This window comes from Cricetulus griseus (assembly GCF_003668045.3).
Source record: "Cricetulus griseus strain 17A/GY chromosome 1 unlocalized genomic scaffold, alternate assembly CriGri-PICRH-1.0 chr1_1, whole genome shotgun sequence".
NCBI lineage: Eukaryota > Metazoa > Chordata > Mammalia > Rodentia > Cricetidae > Cricetulus > Cricetulus griseus.
This window is the reverse complement of record NW_023276807.1, coordinates 30,950,991-30,974,086: the sequence shown is the minus strand read 5'-3', so window position 1 is coordinate 30,974,086 and position 23,096 is coordinate 30,950,991. Positions and strand designations below refer to the sequence as shown.

The 23,096-nt window shown below is 42.8% G+C and overlaps 1 protein-coding gene across 8 annotated transcripts in view; it reads left to right on the top strand.

Moving 5' to 3' along the window:
* Runx2 (RUNX family transcription factor 2) overlaps nt 1-23,096 on the top strand; it is a 236,006-nt gene that overhangs the window by 90,812 nt on the left and 122,098 nt on the right. For 6 of the 8 annotated variants that reach the window (XM_027387429.2, XM_027387426.2, XM_027387431.2 and 3 more), the window contains one exon: nt 1,616-1,777. In XM_027387429.2, the coding sequence (XP_027243230.1) occupies nt 1,616-1,777 (162 nt within the window). Of the gene's footprint in view, nt 1-1,615; nt 1,778-2,669; nt 2,864-23,096 lie in introns of all 8 variants that reach the window. The other 2 variants (XR_004772230.1, XR_004772231.1) reach the window with 1 other exon arrangement.

Sequence of the window (23,096 nt, the reverse complement as noted above, 5' to 3'; positions counted from 1 at the left end):
TGAATGGCTCCGAACTGCCTGTAAATCTGGCTCTAGGGGATCCAGTGCCCTCTATCGGCCCCTGCAGGCACCTGCACTCATGTGCACATGCACACAAAGACATACACATGTAATTAATCTTTAGAAAGGGATGGCTCTGTACTGAAAGTCTGTCATAGTGCTCTCTTAATCCTGTGATCAGGTTATTGAAAGAGTCCCTTTGTGGCTGAGGAAGCCCAAGGTCTGTGTGACTAAGGCCATGGAGAGAGTGGATATCTCAGAGGTAATTCTGACCTAGGTGTGAGCATTCCAGACCATCTGTATTCAAATTATAGCTGGTAAGAGCTATTAGCATAAACAATTGAAGTTAGCATTTAAAATTAATTAGTTGAACTTTGCTTATGATTCTGTTAGCTTTTGAGGAAGATTGAAACAGTAACAAGTTTACCATTTCATCTCTGCCCAAACCACCCTGAACACACCCAGCCTCACGTGATCCAGGAGGCTAAGTGGGGCTGGGCCTACTTAGTACTTGAATGGATGATCCCTTGGGAATACCAGGTGGTACAGGCTTGAAGGGAAGACAAAACAAATTTGCCTTCTCTTTTCTTATCCAAATGGATGGCCTTTTATTAAACTACTTAGTTTGGAGCTTCTACCTTTCAGAAACCCTAAGGAGATACATCAAAAACATCATAGACTTTGTCAGGTCTCGCCAATTAACCTTGAGAAGTTTTCCACCCACAGTTTTTATTGTCAGGGACTACAGGGAACACAAAGTCACAGTCCTAACACATGACACTTTTAAAACAGATCTTAGTGGGATTAAAATGTTTTCCTGGTTGGGGTCATCTTCCTGCCACTAGGAACTCTTGTGTTTGACATTGAGCCTGAATGGTAGTGAAGCTTTTCAATATTCAATCACAGGTGGTATTAAAATTGACTTTTGTCTTTTCTCAAAGGTTATTTTTTGTTTTAGCTTTATTATGTGATAATGTATTCCACTTGCTTCCTTTCTAGCTAGTGTGCTCCTTCATTTTCACCCCCATCCTTGTCCCCTGCTCCCTCCTCCCTTACACCCCAGTTAGAAAATGCCATTCCATTGACCCTCCCAGAGAGAAAGCCCACTGTAAGAGAAGCACAGAATCATATACTTCAGGAGCAACAAAGCACTATTGATGCATGGCAGCCAGATAAACAGCAGTTAAAGGAGTAGTCTACATCTTTCTGCAAAATTAATTGATAGAAAAATGTGATTTAAATAACGTGTTCAGGAAAGGAATTTTAGAAAATACAGAGAATAAATAAAATAAATTCCACTTAGTAAAATAAGCAAATTGGATTGTTTTCTAAACGGCCACTGGACTTTCCAAATAGAAATATTTATGCATAAGAGAGACAAATGGACCTTATGCACACCCATTTTGTCGCGTTCATTGAGACATCAAGTCTAGAGAGCTTGGGGCTATTTGAGGCCTGAGAGGGAGAGGCCGTGGGAGATATTTATTACTATTATTTATTTTGTAGTCTCATTTTTTTCTTCTGTGCTGTGTCTACATTCTGAGCTGCATGTTTTCAAGGCTACAGTAGCTAGAATACTGAACTGCTTTTGCTTTTCATCTTTTTCCTCCCCCAGATCCCAGGCAGGCACAATCTTCCCCACCGTGGTCCTACGACCAGTCTTACCCCTCATACCTGAGCCAGATGACATCCCCATCCATCCACTCTACCACGCCGCTGTCTTCTACACGGGGCACTGGGCTACCCGCCATCACCGACGTGCCCAGGCGCATTTCAGGTAAAGACAAACCTTTAACTAGAAGCCCACTTCTGCACAGGGGTGGGGGTGGGGTGATGGAACCAGCCTGGCTTATCTATGCTCAAAGTCACTGTCTATTGGAGGCATGTGACATTAGGCACCAGGTTTTCCGAATTTACAGGGCTACCAAACACTTGAAGATTTTTAATTCAAGAGATGAAAATCCACCAGAGATGGCATACTTTCCTTAAGATAACCTTTATGCTACCCAGTTAGTGTCCTGATGAATTGTATCCCAGTTGAAGGGTGCTGTCTTACAACTACAGCCTTCTCCCATAGGTCACATACCAGGCCTTCCTTTGCTAATAAGCCAAAGTACAGACTGATGACACTACCCTCTGTTTCTTTTGCCTGGGCTCCAAGATTAGGACACTTATGAGACCTAGTCATTCACAGCACAGGGAGGCCCCAGGGGAGTTTTGGAAGGCAGCATCAAGACTAAGTCATACTGTCACTTTGTGTGGCAGTCCCAGTAGTCAGGAATCCCTCCCTCCAAAGACACCCAAAGCTTGTGAATCAGTGGAAGTGTACGTCTGAAATGACCTGGCCACCTCCATCCAGAGAATTTAGCAGCGGGAGCCAGAAAGTTTCAGTAAAGACTCCAACAGACACGTAGAGTGAAGCTAAAGACCCTTATCCGACCATATGAGTCCTATAAATAAGGGGGAAAAGTCTGTCCACTCACTCTGAGGTACACACTGCTCACATTAATAATCAGATATGACTCCACAGGGGCACACAGCCACTGTATCTCAAGTCATCTTGTGTCAGCATTTGGGCCCCAAGCACCTGTTTGACTCCTGGCCAGGTTAATGCCTTTCTTTCTCTGTTTCTGTTTTCATTTCTCTCCCTCTATCAATTTTCTGCAAAGCTCGGAGCCGTTACTATCTCCGTTGAGTCTCGTCACTGACAAGCTGAAGCTACACCAGCAGGCTTCCATTACTCCACTCTCCTTTATTTCTTTCAACTTGGGAGGAGGGAAGGCTTTGTTTCTCAAGCGAGTAGCAGGAAGGGGCTCTCTGGTCCTAGTGCCTTCACATTTTCTGCTGCAGATGGACTCCCGGGGTGAGTAGGGATGGGAGAGGGGTGGAGGGAGAGCTGGAAGGTTCTTTGGATAACCATGTTACCACATTTTATTGACCACTGCTGCCTTTGCTTATGAATCACATGACATCTGTTGGGAGCTGGGCCAAGTATAGATGTATAGTTTTCATCTCTCTTGAGTGAAATCACCAGCTCCTTTAGGCAACACATCAATCAGGGACACAGGAGAGGAAAAGGAAGACACACAGAGGGAGGGTGGAAAGTTAGCACAGGGCTGAGGTCCGAGCATTTGATGGAGTTGACTTAGTTTTGATCGTTTCATCTGTATTTCATAGGAAGAACTGGATTTGCATAGGGGACTCTTAGAACAGACTTGTGCAGACTTGTTGCATTTAGGGTCCCTTTGGGCTTCCATTTGACCAACCTTTGAAGTTGAAGGAGAGTTTTGTTTCTTGAGAAAGTTCCAGTGGTGATGGAGAGGTGGCTCGGCCATTAAGAGCACTTGCTGCTCTTGTAAAGGGCACAAGTTTTGTTTCCTAACATTCACATTGGGCAGATGAAAACCATCTCTGACTCTAGTTACAGGGGATCTGATCCCCTCTTCTGATCACCATGGGTGCCAGGCACACACATATGTACATACATACACTCAGGGAATCACACACACACACACACACACACACACACACACACACACACACACACACAGAGAGAGAGAGAGAGAGAGAGAGAGAGAGAGAGAGAGAGAGAGAGAGAGAATAAAAGTAAACAAATCTTTTAAATGAAAGAAAGAAAGGGCCCCAGAGGACAATTGTAGCTATAGAGACACAAACCTACTGCATTTTCTTATTGAGGTGTGTTCATACATGGATTCACCATGGAAACTGCTGTGAACAACCTTAAACAAATGACTGCTCAGTGAGCTAGTCCTTAGTGTTTGCCATTCACACATGTGATGTGGAACAAGGTTATTTTGATCTTGTCACTTGAAACATGTCCACGAAGCGACATTATAGTTCTTTCTGTTCTACAGAGAAGGAGGTAGGAGCAGAAGCTGTCTGGCTATGCAGCTGTGTATTGATCCTAAGCCAGAAGCAGGAACGAGACCCTGCTTTACACTAGTTTAAAATTCAGTTCAGTCCAGTTTTTTCCTCCCCTCTGAGCATCTCTGGGAGTTGTGACTGGTAAAGGAGTAACATGGAGCCAAGGTGGGAGGTTCTGTATAAACATTAAAGAGAACAGAAAATCCCTCCTGTCAGCGTGGGGAGAAACAGGAAGGAACAGGCAGCTGGGGACTGTCAGGTGCTGGAGGAACCCTGAAACTCCTGACCTGGTTCTTGGCTGTGGGGCCATGCACTCCAGCACTCCCTGATAGGCTCGGTCAATCTCCAGGAGCAAGTGCCCGTTCCACTCCCCAGGGCCCATCCTGGGGATCGTGTTGGGGAGACAATTGTTTTGTAGGGCCCTAGGGGTCAAATTGCACAATTTTTACTTTCTTATTATTCTCTTCAATGTATAAAACCATTCTCAAGATACTCAAGACTGACCTTTCTACAAGTGAGCCTTGAAGGTTTTGTTTTATTTTTTTTCTCTAGATAATAAAACCCTTTGGATAGAATCTACATGTACTGTAGTAATAGACATCCCTCTAGTCTGTCTACCATGGTCAGCTCTCTAGTCAGTCTGTCTACCATGGCCATCCTTCTAGTCTATCTACCATGGCCAGCCCTCTAGTCTGTCTACCATGGCCATCCTTCTAGTCTGTCTACTATGGCCAGCCCTCTAGTCTGTCTACCATGGCCTTCCCTCAAGTCAGTCTGTCTACTATGGCCAGTCCTCTAGTCAGTCTGTCTACCATGGCCAGTTCTGTAGTCTGTCTACCACGGCCAGACCTCTTGTCCATCTACTGTTCATCTGTAACACAGACAGCTCAAATGCTAACCGCCATCACCATCCCCAAAAAGTCACTCTTGAGATGCTTTTCAGGTCACATCTCCCTATCCAAAGGAATACACAAGATACTTGCAGATGGTGTAGGGTGAAAAATAGTAGGTTCAGACCCAAGTTTGCACCTCATGCACACATCAGGCAAAAGCTCCTTACCTGTCTAAAACTTAGGTGTATAACATTTTATTAATAGGGATATAATAATGATGCCTTAGGATTTCTGAGAGAGTGTAAACTATTTAGGATAGACCTGACACACAGCATGTGATAGATTATAGCTCATATGTTGAATCTAAAATTGTTTTTAAAATTGTATGTGTCATTTTCAGGCAAAGTTTGGCACAAATTAATAAAATAAATAGGAAACTAAAATCCACAGAACATATTTAAAAACAAAACTTTGCAATATTTCAATATTTAAATGAGTTAACCCTCCTATGTAGTTAAAAATCATGTAACATGAAATTCATAAACATATAGCACAGAATTTCTAAAGTATTTACATTATTGTTATTAAAATTTTAAATGAATATTATAAAGCTAAAAATCAGTTAGGACACTCCCAAAAAGTCAATAAAGTATTAAGAAACATTAAATTATATAATAAATCAAAAATCTTAGGTTATAGTTCTGTTTACTAGGGTGTGTGTGTGTGTGTGTGTGTGTGTGTGTGTGTGTGTGTGTATGTGTGGTCTGTTCCAGGGCTCATAGGAATAGACACAATTAGAAATAGGTGTTTCTAAAGAAATTCCTATTCACTCTAAAATACTATTCAAAGGAGACACTCTGAATGATTGCACTTGAAGACCTTTAGAGGACCCAGTTTCATCACTGCCTATGTTTGTACCCTTTCCTCTAAGTTTGCAGGTGTAGATTCAGTTCTGGAAATGAAAGAGCTATGGCAATGACAATGGTGTTATGCTGCTAGTTCCTTCTTCAGATCCTTTCTGGAAGCTAGGCGGGAATGAAACCAGGTCTAGTAAGATGATGAAGGCCTGTCCCCTCTTCCCCCATCCATTACAGAGAAACTGTACGACTGGATGTCTTGACATTCATAGGCATGATATAAAAAATGTCAGGATATTTTTCCTTAATCTGAGACAGCCTGAAATGTTGTTGTAAGAACAAGAGTAGCTTATAAGATTATAACCAAACACTATACAATAGTCATCTAGTTGACAAATGGGTCCTCCTGGATTGTAATTAACCATACTCAGTTAAGTTATAAAAGTCAAGTTCATCATATCAGACATCAGCCTCATAGCATTACAGGCTCCGAGCAGCCCCTGAAATCTGGGCTTCTTCCCACACCATATGTATTACAGTAAGTGAGACCCTATATGATAAGTTAACATAGAAAGTAACATCCCACTCCCCAGTGGCTTTTTACATGTGGGTCCTACATTATCTTGTGTCAGTCTAAAGGAATATTCACTACACAGAAGTAGCCAGAGTGATTTCTCAGTAGCTCCTGTAAAGAAGAGCAAGTCATGACAAAGCAGAGACCAGAAGGCTGTACCCAGCCCAAATTGTAGCAGGGCTTTGCCGTTGTAACAACACTGTCACCCATGCGGCTGTGTGTATGCAGGGCACCATGCGGCTTCACACAGCAATCTAATGACTTTTCTGGATGTCACTACAGAATACTCTGTACATAATTATTGACCTTCAAAGTGTATCTCATGTAATATTCTGCCATGGAAAGAAAAAAAAGGGTCTGCATTGACTCCGATCTGGCCTTATTCTCTTCCTACCCGGAACCTACTGGTTCTCCCTGCTTCAGGAGTTCTTCTCCCTCCCTCTGTCCTGCCTACCTTCTTTCATGGTGTAGAGGTAGACTGGACTGGACTTCTCTGTGGTCTTTCTCACCTGCTTTCTGGAGGCCTTGCTACTACACACAGGGAAAAATCACACAGGTTGACTGCTTGGTTACTTTGGGAGAGGCCCTAGGAGTTACATCAAGAATACTTTCATGGCATTTATGCCTTTTCCATAAAGTTTTTTTCCCCAAAAGATTTTTTCCTGTTTAATCAAATTATCTTGAATTTCTTCTTTATATATCTTAGTATCAAAAGTAATTTTACTCGACTTCATGAAGCCATTTTAATGGCTCTCAGAGCTATGATATTTCCCAACGTCAGCAAAGTGGCATTAGATTAATAAATAAGGTCACTGCAATTATTTTATTGCTACACACAATATAGAAACTTCTGGGGGTCAGGGGATGACCCATTTGGTCACTTGAGATCTGCCAGGAGGATCAGCCCATGTAATTTAAAAACCATTGATGTTAGATACAGCTCATTTAAAAAATGTTCCTTATGACCTAGAACCTGTCAAATCTCCTGAGTTCAGGTTTTGAAGTTACTAATAGCTCCAGCAGTATGCTTCGTCCATGCAAGCATTTATTTCTACAGAACAGCTCTCAACACCCAGGAGGGAGCAACGCCTTCAGGAAATTTAAAAAGAAAACTCCAGCAATTAATACTAATAAACCAGAAAGTTGAGACAACTTTAATAAAACACTAGAGATCCTCCGTTTGTTCCCCCTGGCTCCTCTATTAGGCACCACCTGTTTGGTAAGCATACCCCTGCCACAGCAGCCACAGGCGAGTAATTAAATTAGATGGAACCAGTCTTATTTTGAAGAGGGTCCCTTAAAGCCATAAAGGGGGAAGTTATTAAATTTAATGGCCCCTAAACAAAGACACGTCCCCGGTGTTAACAATGGCATGCTCCATATTCCTCTCATCCACACCGGTGGTGATTGATCCAGGCATTTTCATATTTGTAGGTCAGAGTTCATCTTGCTTTCTCTAAAAATAGTCTGTCTTTTGACAAGAGCAAATGTGTTTTAATCCCACTTGAACCTCAGTTTATGCCAGTACTGGGAATAAAGACTGGTTTTCAGTCTTACTCTGTCTGTTGGAGAATGTTGGCCCAGACTGTAAGGCTGACTAAGCCTGTTTGCATTACTAATTGCAGTTATTTGTAGTTAGCCTGAGGTACCCCAGCTCAGAGTATAACCTATGTCTGTGGTTTGACTCTGATTTTTTTTTTAATACCTGGGTCTTGTCAATTGTTCCTGGGGCAGGGTGGGGTGTAGGTGTTAGTATGGTTTACCTCTGACACTTGTGCAACCACCCACATGTAAGGTAGTTAAAGAAAGGGGTCATACTTATGTGCAGATGACAGGCACATGGTCACAAATGTTCCTGTAGGAATATGATGCAGCCTCCTCTGACAGACACCCTGGAGTAGGCAACCCTTTCACCACATGTACTGTTTTTTTCTCAGGACACAGAGGCCACTGTGATCCAAGGCGAGCACAGGGACAATTTAGATGAGAAAAACCTGGTTTTAGTTTCAGTGTCACTAAAGATTTTTCTACTGTTCTCAGACGCATCCCTTGGCTTATTGTGCCCTAGTGGTTCTGTGGAATGAAGGGACTCAAAATTGCTTACCCACATGTCTCAGCATTTTACAAGGAGTAAGATGACATTAGGACTACCAAAGGAATGTCAGTGAGAAAACTAAGTTGCATGATTACTTTTGAAAGAATAGAAAAATATGCTGATATATTATTTAAATTAATATCTGTTTCACAGCAGTTTTACCTTTACTACAGGAAGACTAAATAGAACATAGCTTGCATATCCTCCAGCCACCACCCACTGACTCCTGTTATTTATGTCTTGTATTGTTACTACTGAATATTGGTTCACTGTTATGAAATTGAGCCCATAGCCTACCTTAGGGTTCATTCACACTCGGAATCGCATAATTCTGTGGGCCTTGCCAATCCTATAATATCCACCATTACACGATAATATAGAATAGGCTCCCTGCCCTGAAACTGCCCCCATACCATCTGGTAGTCACTCCTCTTTCTTCCTTCCAAGCCCCGAGAAAACACAGATTTTTTTTTTACTGTTTCTATGGTTTTGAAATTTTTGAAATAATTGGGATTTTAAAATATGTGGTTAGAAGAATGCAATTGCATTTTTAAAAACTTAAATACTCTCTCTGTATCTCCTGATTTTCTTTTGGCACTGACTCTGTCCATGACATTTTTTTTTTTTTTGTTAGAAAACCGTTATATGTATTTTTCTGGGGAAGAGTATCTGTCCTAGCAATGGTGATGGTGGCCAAATGGTTTTGCATATACTCAGTCAGGCTCGTTTTGTTTCTGTTTTTAATTAAAACCGTTTCATTAGGGCTGAGAGATGGCTTGGTGGTTAAGATCACTTACTGCTCTTGCAAAAGGCCCAGGTTTGGTTCCCAGCACTGACGTGGTAGCTCCTCACTACTGCAATTCCAGTTCCAGGGGCTCCAACACTATCTTTTGGTTTCCATTAGTTCTTACACTCACATTGTGTGCATAAACTCACGAAGACAAAAACACTCATAGATAGACATTTCAATTTCTTCTCTAGGGTTGGGGAGATAAATAGCTTAGTTGGTAAAGTATTTACTTACAAGCCTGGAGACCTGAGTTTGACCCCTAGAACATATGTAAAATATGGGCATTGTAATATGTGCCTATAATCATATCACTGGGGAGGCAGTGGGTGGATTCCTGAGGCTCTCTGGCTGGCCAGCCTAGCCTCATGGCTAAATTCTAGACTGGGTCAGAGAACCTGTCTCAAAACCAAGGTGGATGGCTCCTGAGGATTGACACCTGTCCTCTGCTCTTCACAAGGACACACATATCTTCATGCATACTCCTTACATACATATGCATGCATGTTCTTACACCACACACACACACACACACACACACACACACACCACATATACACACCCCATACACACATACATACCACAAATACACCACACACAAAACACACCACAAACAGCATACATACACACATCACCCAGACACACACATACTACATACACACCCCCATACACGCCACGCACATATGCCACATACACAGCACACATACATGCACACACCACACCACACACCACACACATCACACATACCCACATACACAATACTACAAACACACCACACACACACCATGTCACACATACACACACATCACCCAAACACATACCAAACCACACCACACACACACACACACACACACACACACACACACACACACACACACCTCATACAAGCCTTTTTTTTTTTATTTGGCTCATAGACACAATCATTTAGGGGATCATTCATAGAGACACAAATACAGAACAGACTTAGCTAAAAAATCACAGTCCACTTGTGAGCTTGCTTTGCCATATTAGCTGTTCCTAGGTAAAGGTGTTCCCTTCTCTCCCAGATATCTGACATTCCCAAAGGACTCAGAGCTGCCTCCCACTCTCCGCAGCACTCTCAGAGCTGCTGTTCTTCCTTTTCTGGCAGCTCGCCTCCACCCAGCACTTTGCTCTTAGCAAACTGTTCTCTTATCTCCACGGAACCCTGTCATCTCTTCTCTGCCTATACTTCTCCTGGGTCCCTATTTTTCTGAGAGATGTGTATTGCATGCTTACCAGCTTCTGAGGAAACAGGGGTCCATTACTGCTGGTTGTAGAAAATTAACAGGGAAGCCGAATAGTTGTTTTAAGTCAGCTCTGGGATTCCATTACACATGGCTTTCTTTTCACTCAAAGGCAAAGTTTTCAAGAACAGTGGCTATGTCTTACATATTCTTGGATCATCGTAGCCTACCACAATTTATGGCATGTAGTTAGTGCTTAGTATAGCACACTGAAACAACTACAAATGAGAAGAAGATAGAAAAAACAAACAAGAGCGTTACAAAGAAAGAAGAAGTGCTGGTGAAGTAGCTCAGAGAGTAAAGGCTCTTGCCACCAAACACCACTACCCTTGGGACGACTTACACAATGGAAGGGGAGAACCAACTGACTCCTGCAAATTGTCCTCTGACCTCCACGTGTGCCGTCCTGTGTGTGTGTGTGTGTGTGTGTGTGTGTGTGTGTGTGTGTGTGTCTCAGGGGGAAGTTTATGCACATACACACACAAATAGATACGTAAATGCACTTAAAAAATTTTTAAGGGAAAATGAAGAAAAAAAGATTTTGTTCACCTGGAACAACAAAAGGAGGACAAATGAAAGACTTTTATTGCTAATAAGGACAGGAAATGGCATGGCCAGAGTGTGCATAAGCAGTATATATTTTTATCTCCAACTCTTTCTGCAATGTGTTTCATATTTAGAGCACATATCAAGACTACATCTGTTTCCAGAACTTTCTGCTAACAGTTAGTAATCATGCCAAAACATACTCTAGGTCCAACTTGAAACCAAAGGATCAAATAGAATTTTTGATTTCTAATTTTGAGTCTGACATTAATTATAGCCATCATGCAATAAAGTGTCAGAGGCTTTCCTGAGAAAATGATGGAAGTTATATGAACTCAATGGCAAACTGAACGAGAAGCTGATCTTCCAGAACAAAGCAAATGATCCACCCTTGACTACTGTCATTTCTCGTGGAACCTTGCCCTCCTGGGGCTGAATTTTCCTGATATGTCTCCTTGGCTTCTCACACCTTCCTGTGTGATAAGGTTTCATGTCACCCCATTGTCCCTGGTAGTGACCTCTGGGTGTGCCACAGTTTGTCTGTGTCCTTTTTCTTGCATGGTACTCAGACTCAAGCTCCATCTTTCTTCTCTGCCTCTGTGCTTGCAGGCTACAATGGCCGTTTGTATAATTCAGGTGGGTTCTGCCTGCTAAGGATGCCTTAGATTTGACTCACACTCTGTGTGCTGTTAGCCTTTTAAATTTCTTCCTGGGAGGGATGACTTCCTTCCATTACTTCAAGTCAACTCAGTAAGTGGTTCTCATGTACTTAAAATGTGCCACAGTGGGCGAGGGATGAAGGACAAAGAAAGCAGAGTTGATGTTGAGGAGGCATTCACTCTCCTCATCTAGGGGACACAACATGGCCAGCCAGGAGATATATCACAGTCATGCTGGGATGCAGCCCACACTAGGCCAGCATAAGCCAGGGATGCTCAGAGTCTTGTGAGCAGAGACCTCTTCTGCTCCTTTCTGCTCTATTAATTTACACTTACAACCAACTTTAAAGCCAATGCCTTTAGGGAAAAAAGCCTCAGGTTTTTTTTCATGATAAAAGGTTATTCTTTTATTCTGAAATGCTTTAATGATTATGTTTTTAACTTTAGAAATTGCCTATATTACTTTGGCTTTGTGATGATTTTTTTCAATAATGATTTTTAAAATCTCATAGAAATATATGAGATCTTTCCTTGGCTAGATTGAAACCCCCCCAGGCCCAGTGCCTAGGCTTCTAATCCTTTGCTATCTCTCTGTAACTCTGACTAGATTGAAAGTCCCCATAGGCCTTAAACCTAGCTCCCTAATCCTTTCCTGTCTCTCTGTAATTCTAATGCCCACACTGTGTATACCCATGGGAAGGAAGCCCTTGCCTTCAGTAGGAAAGTCTTCCTAATGGCCAGTGCTGCAAGTCTAGGGCCTCAGCATGCTGAGGGTTATCTTAATGCATCTAGAGGTGATGTCCTGTGGGAGATGAACAGTTGCCATGTACCTGAATTTCATATTCTGTAAATTCATGTATGCTCCAGCATGAGATACAGTGTGGAATCAGACAATGTTTTTGATAAAGCACTAGACTTTAACACACATGAGCCCATACATTTGTAAGTCACTACAGTTAGAATAGAAAGACATGCCAATATTCTTGCTAATGGACTGGTACTCTCATGTCAATAATTAATTAAGACAATGCCTTACAGACTTGCACATGGGTCACCTTGATGGAGGCAGTCCCTCAGTAGAGGTTCCCTCTCTACCTCCCCCACATGGTAGTCTAGCCTGTGTTCAGCTGACAAGAGCTACCTGGAACAAGAGACATATTATTTATCATGTTAATAAATATAAACCAGGGCCATGCATTCTAGAAACAACAGAGACATTGGGATTACTCGCTCATGGCATTACCTGCTGCTCCACTGAACACTGACTTCTGTAGAAGCAGGGGCTGCTCACTGCTGGTAGAGATTGTGGTAGAGACTGGTTGTCTTGCATTACTTCAGAGATCTGTCTCCAGCCACAGTGGTCATGGTTCCAGCTGTCCGTGCAATTAGTAATAATGTTGTAGTTAGTGAAATGATAATAACAACTAAAATGATGATTATAAACACATCCCACCCTGTGCCAAGGAGAGCATGGAATCAATAACCAATTCATCCACATGGCCATAGTAAATCCATGCATAATTAAAAAGAACCTTTTCTAAATAAAAATCTGTGAAGAAATAAAGACAGACTTAAGAAAAATTAATAACAGTATTGTAGCCATCATCAGTTAAGAAAACAACACATAAGCTCCCAGTCTGTACCTCAGGAAAATGCTGTTTGATCATGATGATTTAAAGGCACATGGAGAATTGACTATCTGATTCCAAAAGGAAAGAGTTTTTGTCATCCAGGCAGTTAATAGAGAAAGTTAAAGTTCCCTGACCTCAAAAATTGGCAGGTGTCAAAAGAATCCCTTGAAGGGTTAATAAGACTTCCCTGGGGTCTCTTTAATTTAACAAGTGGTTGAAGTCTTTGAATTGGGGAATACCCTCCAAAGGGGCACTGGACCTGATACCGAGTAAACACCAGTACCTCAATCAGATCGTGTTGATGTAATTTGTCAGGAAAACATTTCTTCCATGGCCCAGGCACATGATACAGCTATTGGCCAACTGTAGCATCACTGAGTGTGTACTGGGCACAGGACTTGGCTGGGATTTGAGGAACTCTTTTGGGTGTGCCTCTGCGTTCTTGGGCTGATTGGTGAATTTCTGTGGGTCTTAGTTTTCCTCATGTGTGAACAGAATTTGTTGGGTTCAGGTTTCTTCCAAGGTAGATCATAGAGCTTTGGATATTGGTGAGTGTAAATTAAATCCAGAAAGGGCAGATTTTTCCTTTTGGGAAACATATCATAATCATCATACTGTCTAACCAAATACACTGTCAATAATTACCATGAAGGCTAGGATAGTAATTCATTAAAAAAACTCAATTAACATTAGTGGCTGCCAATATATGTCAAAGAAATCGTGTTTTGGTACATCAGTGGTTATGATAGTTAATTAGTACAAAACCAATGATCTTTCAGACCTTGTTCCCTGATCCCAACTGAACCTCTGCTTTAGGGTCTCCTAAGTTAGAGTATTACAGTGTGTCAAAATCCACAGACTGAACACTGATGATATAGTTTCTTTTTAATTAAGGAATTTAATTTTACTGTTACTTTACATGACTTTATGTAGTTGGCCTGTGTTCATCATTTTTACTTAAGAATGAGTGTGACTGCCAGGCGGTGGTGACAAAGGCCTTTAATCCCAGCACTTGGGAGGCAGAGGCAGGTGAATCTCTGTCAGCTAGAGGCTAGCCTGGTCTACAGAGTGATGAGTTCCAGGGAAGCCAGGGTTGTTACACAGAGAAACTCTGTCTCAAAAAACAAACAAACAAATAAAAGAGAATGAGTATGACTGAAATGAAAGAACAGCTACTTTTTCTGTGAGCCACAGAGCCTGTCTCTAACCTCTGCTGCCCAGGCAGTGAGGCTGGAGAATCATCTGAGTTCACAAACTCGAGGCCAGCTTGACCATAACAAGACCTCTATCTCGAAAACAATGACAACAGCAAGACAAACAAATAAAAGAGAAAATTTCTCTTAGGCAAGAATAAATGAGACCAGAGGATAAGCCTACACTGAAGAAATTAACTACAGTTAAAGAAAATATGATTTGCATCCAAACATGGCTCCTTTTGCTGAGCCTTTGATGTCATAGTATTTTAGAGTCACATGGTAAATCAATCTTTCTTTTCTCTCTTCCTTCCTTCTTTCCCTTCCTTCCTTCCTTCCTTCCTTCCTCTCTCTCTCTCTCTCTCTCTCTCTCTCTCTCTCTCTCTCTCTCTCTCTCTCTTTCTTTCTTTCTTTCTTTTATATTTTGTTTTTTTGAGAGCGGATTTCTCTGTGTAGCCCTGGCTGTCCTGGAACTAGCTCTGTAGACCAGGCTTGCCTTGAACTCATAGAGATCCACTGGCCTCTGCCAGCACTGGAATTAAAGGCATGTACTGCCACTACCTGGTGGTAGAATATTTTTTTAAAAATATTTAAGTTTAATTTTAAGTGTGTGTGTGTGTGTGTGTGTGTGTGTGTGTGTGTGTACACCAGTGTTCAGGTGTCCACAGACACCACAGATTCCGGATCCTTTTGTAGCTGAGCTACCCACCATGGGTTCTGGGAACGAATATGAGTCCTTTGGAAGAGCAGTGTGCCCCCTTATCTGCTGAGTCAACCCTCCAGTCCCATAAAAATATTTCTTAATGTAAGTTATTACCAATGTTAATTCACTCATCCGTTGAACTCATTCTACTAATAGGAGGGAAACTGATGAACAACTTGTGGAGTTTTTGTATTGTCAGATGGCAAGTGGACTAAACACTTGGCCCTGGGAACTCACCCCTGGATCACATCCATAGTGGAGACACTTAGCCCATTTAGGCCAGGCAGTTGACAAGGTGCATTCTGGGACAGAAATGGTATTGCATGTCCTCTTCTCCTTAAAATGCAGGTCATGTGTTCTCAGGTCTTTCATAATTTGCATACCAGTTCCTTTGGCTGCCTTTAAGACCAGCATGTATGTGTGACTATGCTGGCTCTGCAAGTACTCACTGGACAACCATGCTGGGAGCATATGGCAATGCTTGGGAAGTGAAAAGAACCCTGAGTAAGGAGATAGTAGTGACTTCAGGTCTGTAAGCTGGCACCCTTCATTTGAGAAAGTCACAGTGGTGTAAGCACCAATGGAGGATGAGTGTGCCACCTTGTGAGTGGAGGGGATAGGACTCAAAAGTTGGAGGCCTATCCCAGTAGAAAGGCCTTGCACTCAGAAGAGTTAGGACCTAGTTCTAAGCAGGGTCTCATAACCACAAGCTAAAATGAAAGGAGAAAGTTTTAGGTTGGCAGGGCTGTCGGCAAAGTCCTCCTCAGGTTCTTTGTGCCCCAAAGAGAGTTTCTTCATGATAACAAAAATTTTGTACCAAGGCTCTTGTGACTCAGCCTGACAACCTATGTTCACTTCCCAGGTCTCATATGGTTAAAGGAGAGAATTGACTGCTTGCCACAAGTTGTCCCCTGACCTCCATCTCTGAGCCATTGTACTTACACAGACACACACACACACACACACACACACACACACAGAGGAGTGTAATACAAAATATGAAAATATTCTTTCTCCTAGAACCTTCAGTTGAGAGTATATTAGTGGCTTTCTCCTTGCTCTGACAAAATACCTGACTTTAGCTCAGGCTCAGGGGGATTCCTTCCATCATAGTTGGAAGGTGTGGTGGGAGGAGCCAGAGGCAGCTGGTCACATGGCTTCTTGGGGCACTCACCTCACTTTCTGCTCTAGGACTGTACCACATGGAATAGTACCCCACACACAGTTAGGGTGGATCTCTCCATCTCAACCAACCCAAAAACCCTCTCATAAACCTGCTCAGAAGTTTACATCTTGGAGAGCCTGTCAAGGCAGAGCCTCTCAAGTTGACGATCACAACTGGCCATCCAAGACAGGGAAAGAGAGTTTCGGTTTAAAAGAAAATAAATCAATCAAAAGAAAAGGCAAAACCAGAACGACAAAGAGCAGATAGAGTCACCCAAAGAAAGCAGAGCAAAATGCAAAGCCTGAGTGATGTACTGGAAAGAGGGGTGTTTTCTCCCCCATGAGCCAGGATGTGAGTATTAACTTGTCCCCTCCTGAGATAGGGGATTGGACTTGCCTATTGAGTCCCCGCCCCCAGCCATCAGGGGGCTGACTCCATTTCATATGCCACTGCAAAAGGAATAAGTAAAGACCTGATCTAAGGAGCCTAAAAGTAGGGAACTGAAGATGTGTTATGTTTCACTCTTTGTAGACTTTATTTTTTATTCTTACTTTTAAGGTGTATGTATGTGTGTTTGTGGTTTTGTAGTTATTAGTATGAACATGTGCGATTTGTGTGTGTGGGTTTACATGGAGTGCCAAGGTTGACATCAGGTGTTTTCACAATCACTCTTTACTTTTAATTTTTTTGCTTGTATTTCATATATTAATATAATAAATTTTATTCATTACCCAATCACTTCTCTCATTCCCTTTCTCACCTTTAGCTTTTTGATATGATATCTCTCACTATTTGGCTAGGCAAGCTGGCCAAGGAGCTTCAGTGATCCTCCTGTGTCTCCCTCCACTGTAGTTACAGGCATCCCTCCTGGTTTTGTGTATGCATTCTGGGGATCCAGACTTGGGTCTTTAGACTTGTTTGACGGGCATTTTACTGATGACCCATCTCCCCAGCTTTCTTGTAGATCTACAGGCTGCAGTTTGAAGTGTAGGTGTTAGTCTTGCCGGGCTGTGACTTAACACTACCAACTTCCCACCCCCTCACCTCCCATAGGTCCAGTCCCCCCCCCCAGGTTCCCCCAGGAGGGAGGATCCGTTGCATCTTTCTCCTCTTCTTTGCTACATTTCAGTTACTTCCAAGTGAATCCCACTACAAGGTACAGAACTTAAGACTAAAGGTTTGAAAAGAATCTTTCTAAAGGTCTTATAACAAGTCACATAAAAGTGTAGCAGAAGAACCAAGCTTGCAGCCATTCATGTTGAGAAGTTACCTAGAAACGAGGCAGGAAAATGTAGTCTGATCCCACCCACAGACTCAGGTGAGCACAGAGGGGAAATGGGAAGGATAGAGAGATTGGTGGATATAGATCCGGCTTGTATGCTCAGACTCATTGCAGGGCTCTTGATGAGGCCAAGGGCCCTAGAGTCCTCTGGCAGCTTTTCAAGCTGCTGCCTTCTGAGGTTGTCCCCCAAAGTTGGTCCAGTCAGGCAGGGCAGAGATTGGGAGTACAGCAGAATCTGAAGAAAGAGCCTGAGGATCTATCAGGAAGGAGGAGGCATTTCAGCCCTAATTCAGGAACTCTATAGAGTTATAAAATTGAAAAGACCCAAGACCACCAGGAAAGACAGCATTTCTAATCATGTAAACCTTCAAGATAAACACAAGGTATCTATGACAAATTAAATATGGAGAAAAATAGGAAGAATCATCATAGCCACTAAATAACACTCAGTACACAGAGAAACTTAGCAACATTGACTGCTGGTATCTAAGAGGTTTGTTCTAGAACCCTCTGTGAATACCACAGATACTTATTTCTTTACATAAAGTGGTGTCCTGCTTGCATGTGACCTGCTCACATGTTCCTGCTTAAGCAATTTCCAGTTTGCTCGTACTATGTTGTAGAAAGTAAATGCTATATAAATAATTGTTTTTTGCTGTATTTGGGAGAAATAGTAGCAAGAATAAAGCCTGTGTACATAATATAAAAACCAGGAGACTGGGGAGATGAATAAGCAGTGTTTGCTTCTTGCAGAGGACCCTGGTTTGGCTCCTAGTACCTGTATCAGGCAGCTCACAAATGCCTGCATTTTCAGCTCCAAGAAGGTTCTGATACCTTCTTCTGATACCTCTTAAAGCACCCACATACTCGATATACATCCTGACAAGTGAGCATACACACAGCTAAATAAAAATAAAATATGAAAATAGCATTTTTTTTTGTTGCATGGATGCAGACCCATGGGTGGGGAGGACTAAATGTATTTCTGTTGACCTGGTGCCCCAATTATATAGAAAACACTTTTTTAGACATGACTCCATGTAATCGGCACAGCAGTTTCCTGGGGCATTGATATTCTCATAGTCCATATTATGCTACTAGAGGGTTAGGAAGCAGAAACCTTAAAAGACTTCTCAAGGGCCACACAATGACAGAGGAGAATCAAGACGCAATAACAAATTTTAGGTTTCAAGTGTGCTTTTTCCTACTATTCTCCCTGCCCTAAATGCATGTGTGTGTGTGTGTGTGTGTGTGTGTGTGTGTGTGTGTGTGTGTGTAGGAGGTTGTGTGTGTGTTTATGTGTTGAGAAGGGTTGTGTGTGGTGGGGGAGGTTTGTATGTGTTTGTTTACTCACACATGTATGTTCAGACATCATTCTGCCATTCTGCAGGCATCCCCTTCTACCTTTTAGGTTGTTACAGCCTCTCTCATTGGCCTGGATCATTGCCACACAAGCTCTGTGATAGCTGGCCAATGAGCTCCAGGGATCCTCGTGTTTCCCTTTCCCATGTTGCCATTGCTAGGGTTACAAGCACACACCACTGCACCTGTCTTTTTACACCAGTGCTCAAAATCAGGTCCCTGTGCTTTTAGTGTTTCAGTGACTGCGGCATCTCCCCAGCCACAGAGCCACACCATTGACAAAAGCTCCGAGGATGGCATCTTAGGAGGACTTTGCATCCTCCTCTTCTTTCCAGGCCACACCTGAATCACACCAGCAGTGCTTGAAAAGTAGTCAGTGGTACTGCAAGAAATGGGTCTCAGGACCCTTAAATGGGTCATACCCACTCTGTCTCTAACCAGAAACAGTGGCAGAAATAATCTACCTCCGGGTTGTGCAAACATGGTATTTAGTTGTAAAGATTTAAAATATACATGTGAATGAAACCTGAAACTGTAAAGTCTATGTTTTGATATGTGGTGTGAAAGAACTCAAAGCTGCTTAAATTATGCATAACAATACAGATGTATGTATGTATGTATGTATGTATGTATGTATGTATGTATGTGCCTGTGGAAGTGCGAATCAAAGCAATTGCTAAAAGATAATAGAACAATGAGAAGAAAGGGCTTACACCATTGCACCCAGACAGCTTGGTCTCCATGCTGCATTTAATTTGGAAAGGTTTCCTTAGAAAATGAATAGTGGGCCTGACAACTGGGGATTTGTTCTCTTTCTACCATATGGGGTCCAGGGATGAAACTCAGGTCATTAGGCTTGTTGGGCAGCAAGAACCTGTATTCACTGAACCATCCTGCCAAGTACTTTTCTCTTTCGGCCTATGTTACAACTTGGTTAACGATTAGATATTTTTATTTCGTAGCATGAAAACCTGGGTGTTTTTTGTACAGCATATCTGTTGTTAATTGATTGCCTCATCTGATATGTTAATACTGTTTTTAGTAAATGAGGCCCATTCTTGACAAGTGTAGTGTGTCTGGCAGAATTGTTAATGGTACCTTGAGGAGTCTCACAGTGGTCTTTTGTGTAGCAGAGAGAAATTTCCACCTTTTCTTACCAAGGAATCTGAGGGACCCAGAGGGGCAGGGACTCCTCCCTTCTGACCTGTCCTTGGACGGTACCAGGACCCACATTCTGTACTGGGCCACCCTTGTAGGCTGCGGGCATTCTTACTATTGATGGACAGCCATAGTGAGCCAGTGAAGAGAGAGGCCTCACCTGGAATTAGCCCATTCTTACTTTTTCCCACCCTGACAGGAAGATTTGTGAAGACTTAAGAAGTGCATGTGGTTTATGTGTGCGCATGTGTGAGTGTGTGTGCTTGCAGAGGCCAAAAGAGAACATTGGGTGGCCGCTGCATCACCCTCTGCCTCGTTCCTTTGAGATGAGTTCTCTCATTGAACCTGGAGCTAAGGTGGCAGCCAGCCAATGAGCCCCAGGAGTGGTTGTCTCCACTGCTCCACAGCACTGGGGTTGTAGGCACATACGTAGCCATAGCTGTCTGTCTACATAGGTTCTGAGTCTGAGCTCATCTCCTCATGCATAGGAAACAAGCACTCTTATACACTGAGCCTTCGTGATAGGCTCAGGAACAGATTTTTGCCCTGTGGCTTGGCAGCAAGCTCTCTCTGCAGCGGTCTGGAGCCATAAGTAGTGTGGGCTCAGTGGACATCATTCTGACTGTGAGAGAAAACAGGACTTGGGTTTTGATCTTAGCAGACAGATTGCCCGCTGTTTGAAGAGCTTCTACTAGACTGCTCTGCACTTGTCTCTTGTCCCACATCCCCACAAGAACTCACCAGGCCCAACACCTCAATACACTGTTAGGTGTGTCTGTTTATCTTTGGGAGACAGAGGGCTTCATCTCAAAGACACACAAGGGGTCAGGAGTGGCCACCAACACACCAACAGATGTCGATGGTCCATTGGTGGTGAGTTTATTGCTACAGCACCAAGAGTAAACACTGAATGAAGCCCTCTGGAGGTGTGTGTGTGTGTGTGTGTGTGTGTGTGTGTGTGTGTGAGAGAGAGAGAGAGAGAGAGAGAAGAGAGAGAGAGAGAGAGAGAGAGAGAGAGAGAACTGACTGTGGAATGTTATCACGTGAAGAGAAAGTGAAAGTCCCATTTGGAGGCTAGTATTTATTTATCTCCTACAAAAAGGAGAATTTCATTATTTGACTTTTGCTGTTTGAAGGCTTTTGCCAAATGCTTAACAGTCTGTAGGACTTGATTTCCCATTTAAAAAAAAAAAGATTGCTCTGAGAACAAGGGTCTATGTAACTAAGATGTGTTTGTTTTTGTTTAAGTCATTCAGAGGGGAAATCTTCTCTTGTCCATTGTTAAAAGAGAGGTTTCAATCAAAGGAGAGTTCTCCTCATTCTAAAATATACAAACAGTTCTTTGAAATGGATGCCAAATCAAACTCTAAAAGGGACGTTTTTCTTGCAGAAGTTTTGAGTTAATTCTGTGTGCAGGGCTTGAGTGGAAAAACTTTGAGACTGTTGGAAGAACGAGTTGCAGTAATGCCACACTTAGCTTCCGAAGTTACATAAGGAGCTGTGCTTACTGTGGTGTCCGCCTCTTGTCCTGAGTCTCTTCTCCCTAGCTTTAGGCTCAATTTTAGTGACAAAGGGAGGAATCTTTTCAGATTAAGTCAAATTTTCGGTTAAATAGAAGGTGATATCATCTTGGTTTCTGATGCCATTGGATCTAAATAGCCACATGAGAAGCCATATCAGCTCTCATGGGAAAAATAATTAGTTGGTTGTTCTTGGTTTTTGTTTCATTTTGGGGGTAACAGGGCCCAGGCTGGCCTCCAACTTGTTATCCTCCTGCCTCAGCTGTCTGAGTGCTGGGGTTATAGGCATGTGCTACCATACTTGGTTAAATGGTTCCCTGTTGTCCTGGTAACTTTTTCATAAACTTCCCAGGTAAGCAAGAGTTATCTGGGAAAAGAAACATCAATTGAGAATATGCAATATGCTGCTGTTGGGTTGGCCTGTAGGCAAGTCTATGAGGGTATTGTCTTGATTAATGGTTGATGTAGAAGGTTCCAGCTCACTGTGGGTGGGGCCACCTCTGATTAGAGACTCCTGAATTGTATCAGGAGGCAGGCTAGTGAGTTATGGGGAGCAAGCAGTGTTCCCCCATAGCCACTGCTTCAGTTTTTGCTTCCGGATTCCTGCTTTGAATCCTTTCTTAATCTCCAGTGATGACTGAGTGTAACCTGGAAGGTGAAATAAACCCATTCCTCTCCTAGTGGCTTCTGCTCATGGTGTTTGTCATGTCAACAGAAAGCAAACATGGGTGCTAGTTAGGAAAGAAATTCTGTGTGGTATCAAGAATTCTATTGGCACAGAAGTTCTAGATGCCAACAGGGCAAGCCCAGTGTGGAAAGGGGGCACAGTTTCACTTCTGTCTACCAGCAACTAGTTGGGTCATGGAGGGGGGCTTCCTTTCTTGATAAAGGCTCACTGGCATTGCTGCCTGCCAAGCCTACCCCATTGGCATTTTCTGAAGATTAAGCTAGGTATATGTAAAAAAAAAAAAAAAAAGTGAAAGTTTTTCAAAAAGGTGACGATGAGATCCCATATTTAAATGTAATTATAACTCTGAGAGTCAGTGTCTGAGTGACATCTTATTTCCTGGGGCCGAAGCCAGAGGATGAACTGTCCATAGGATAAGGGAGCAAGACTGGGCAGGGATTCCAGTGAGAGATCCACTGTGAATCTGGACGGTGCAGGAGATCTGCGGGTGTGGAGTGACTCTGGCGAGTCCTGTGGCTCAGGTCCACACTGCAGCAATGACAGCTGGCTGTGTAGGAAGAAGGCAGAAGGTCACACAAATTGCCGTAGGACGAGGATCTGTTATGCCACTCTTTTTATCCTTGTGCATGTGGTATCATTCACCCATTTCTCTGAGAAAGTCTGTTCACAGGAAGTGGGACAGGGCTCGGATTCCAAAAGGATGTAGGCCAGTAGAGGTGGCAAGGCAATTTTTGTCCCCCTGCATACCTCTTCAGGATACAAGTGCAAATTCCAAGAAGTATGGAGGAAAGTGAGGTTGCTAGGGCCTATGATATATAGGAGGGAGTCCCCAGTAGGAAGGGATTGTGAGGCGGAGTTTAAAGGCTGTTTGCAATTTCAAAAGGAGAGGAGCC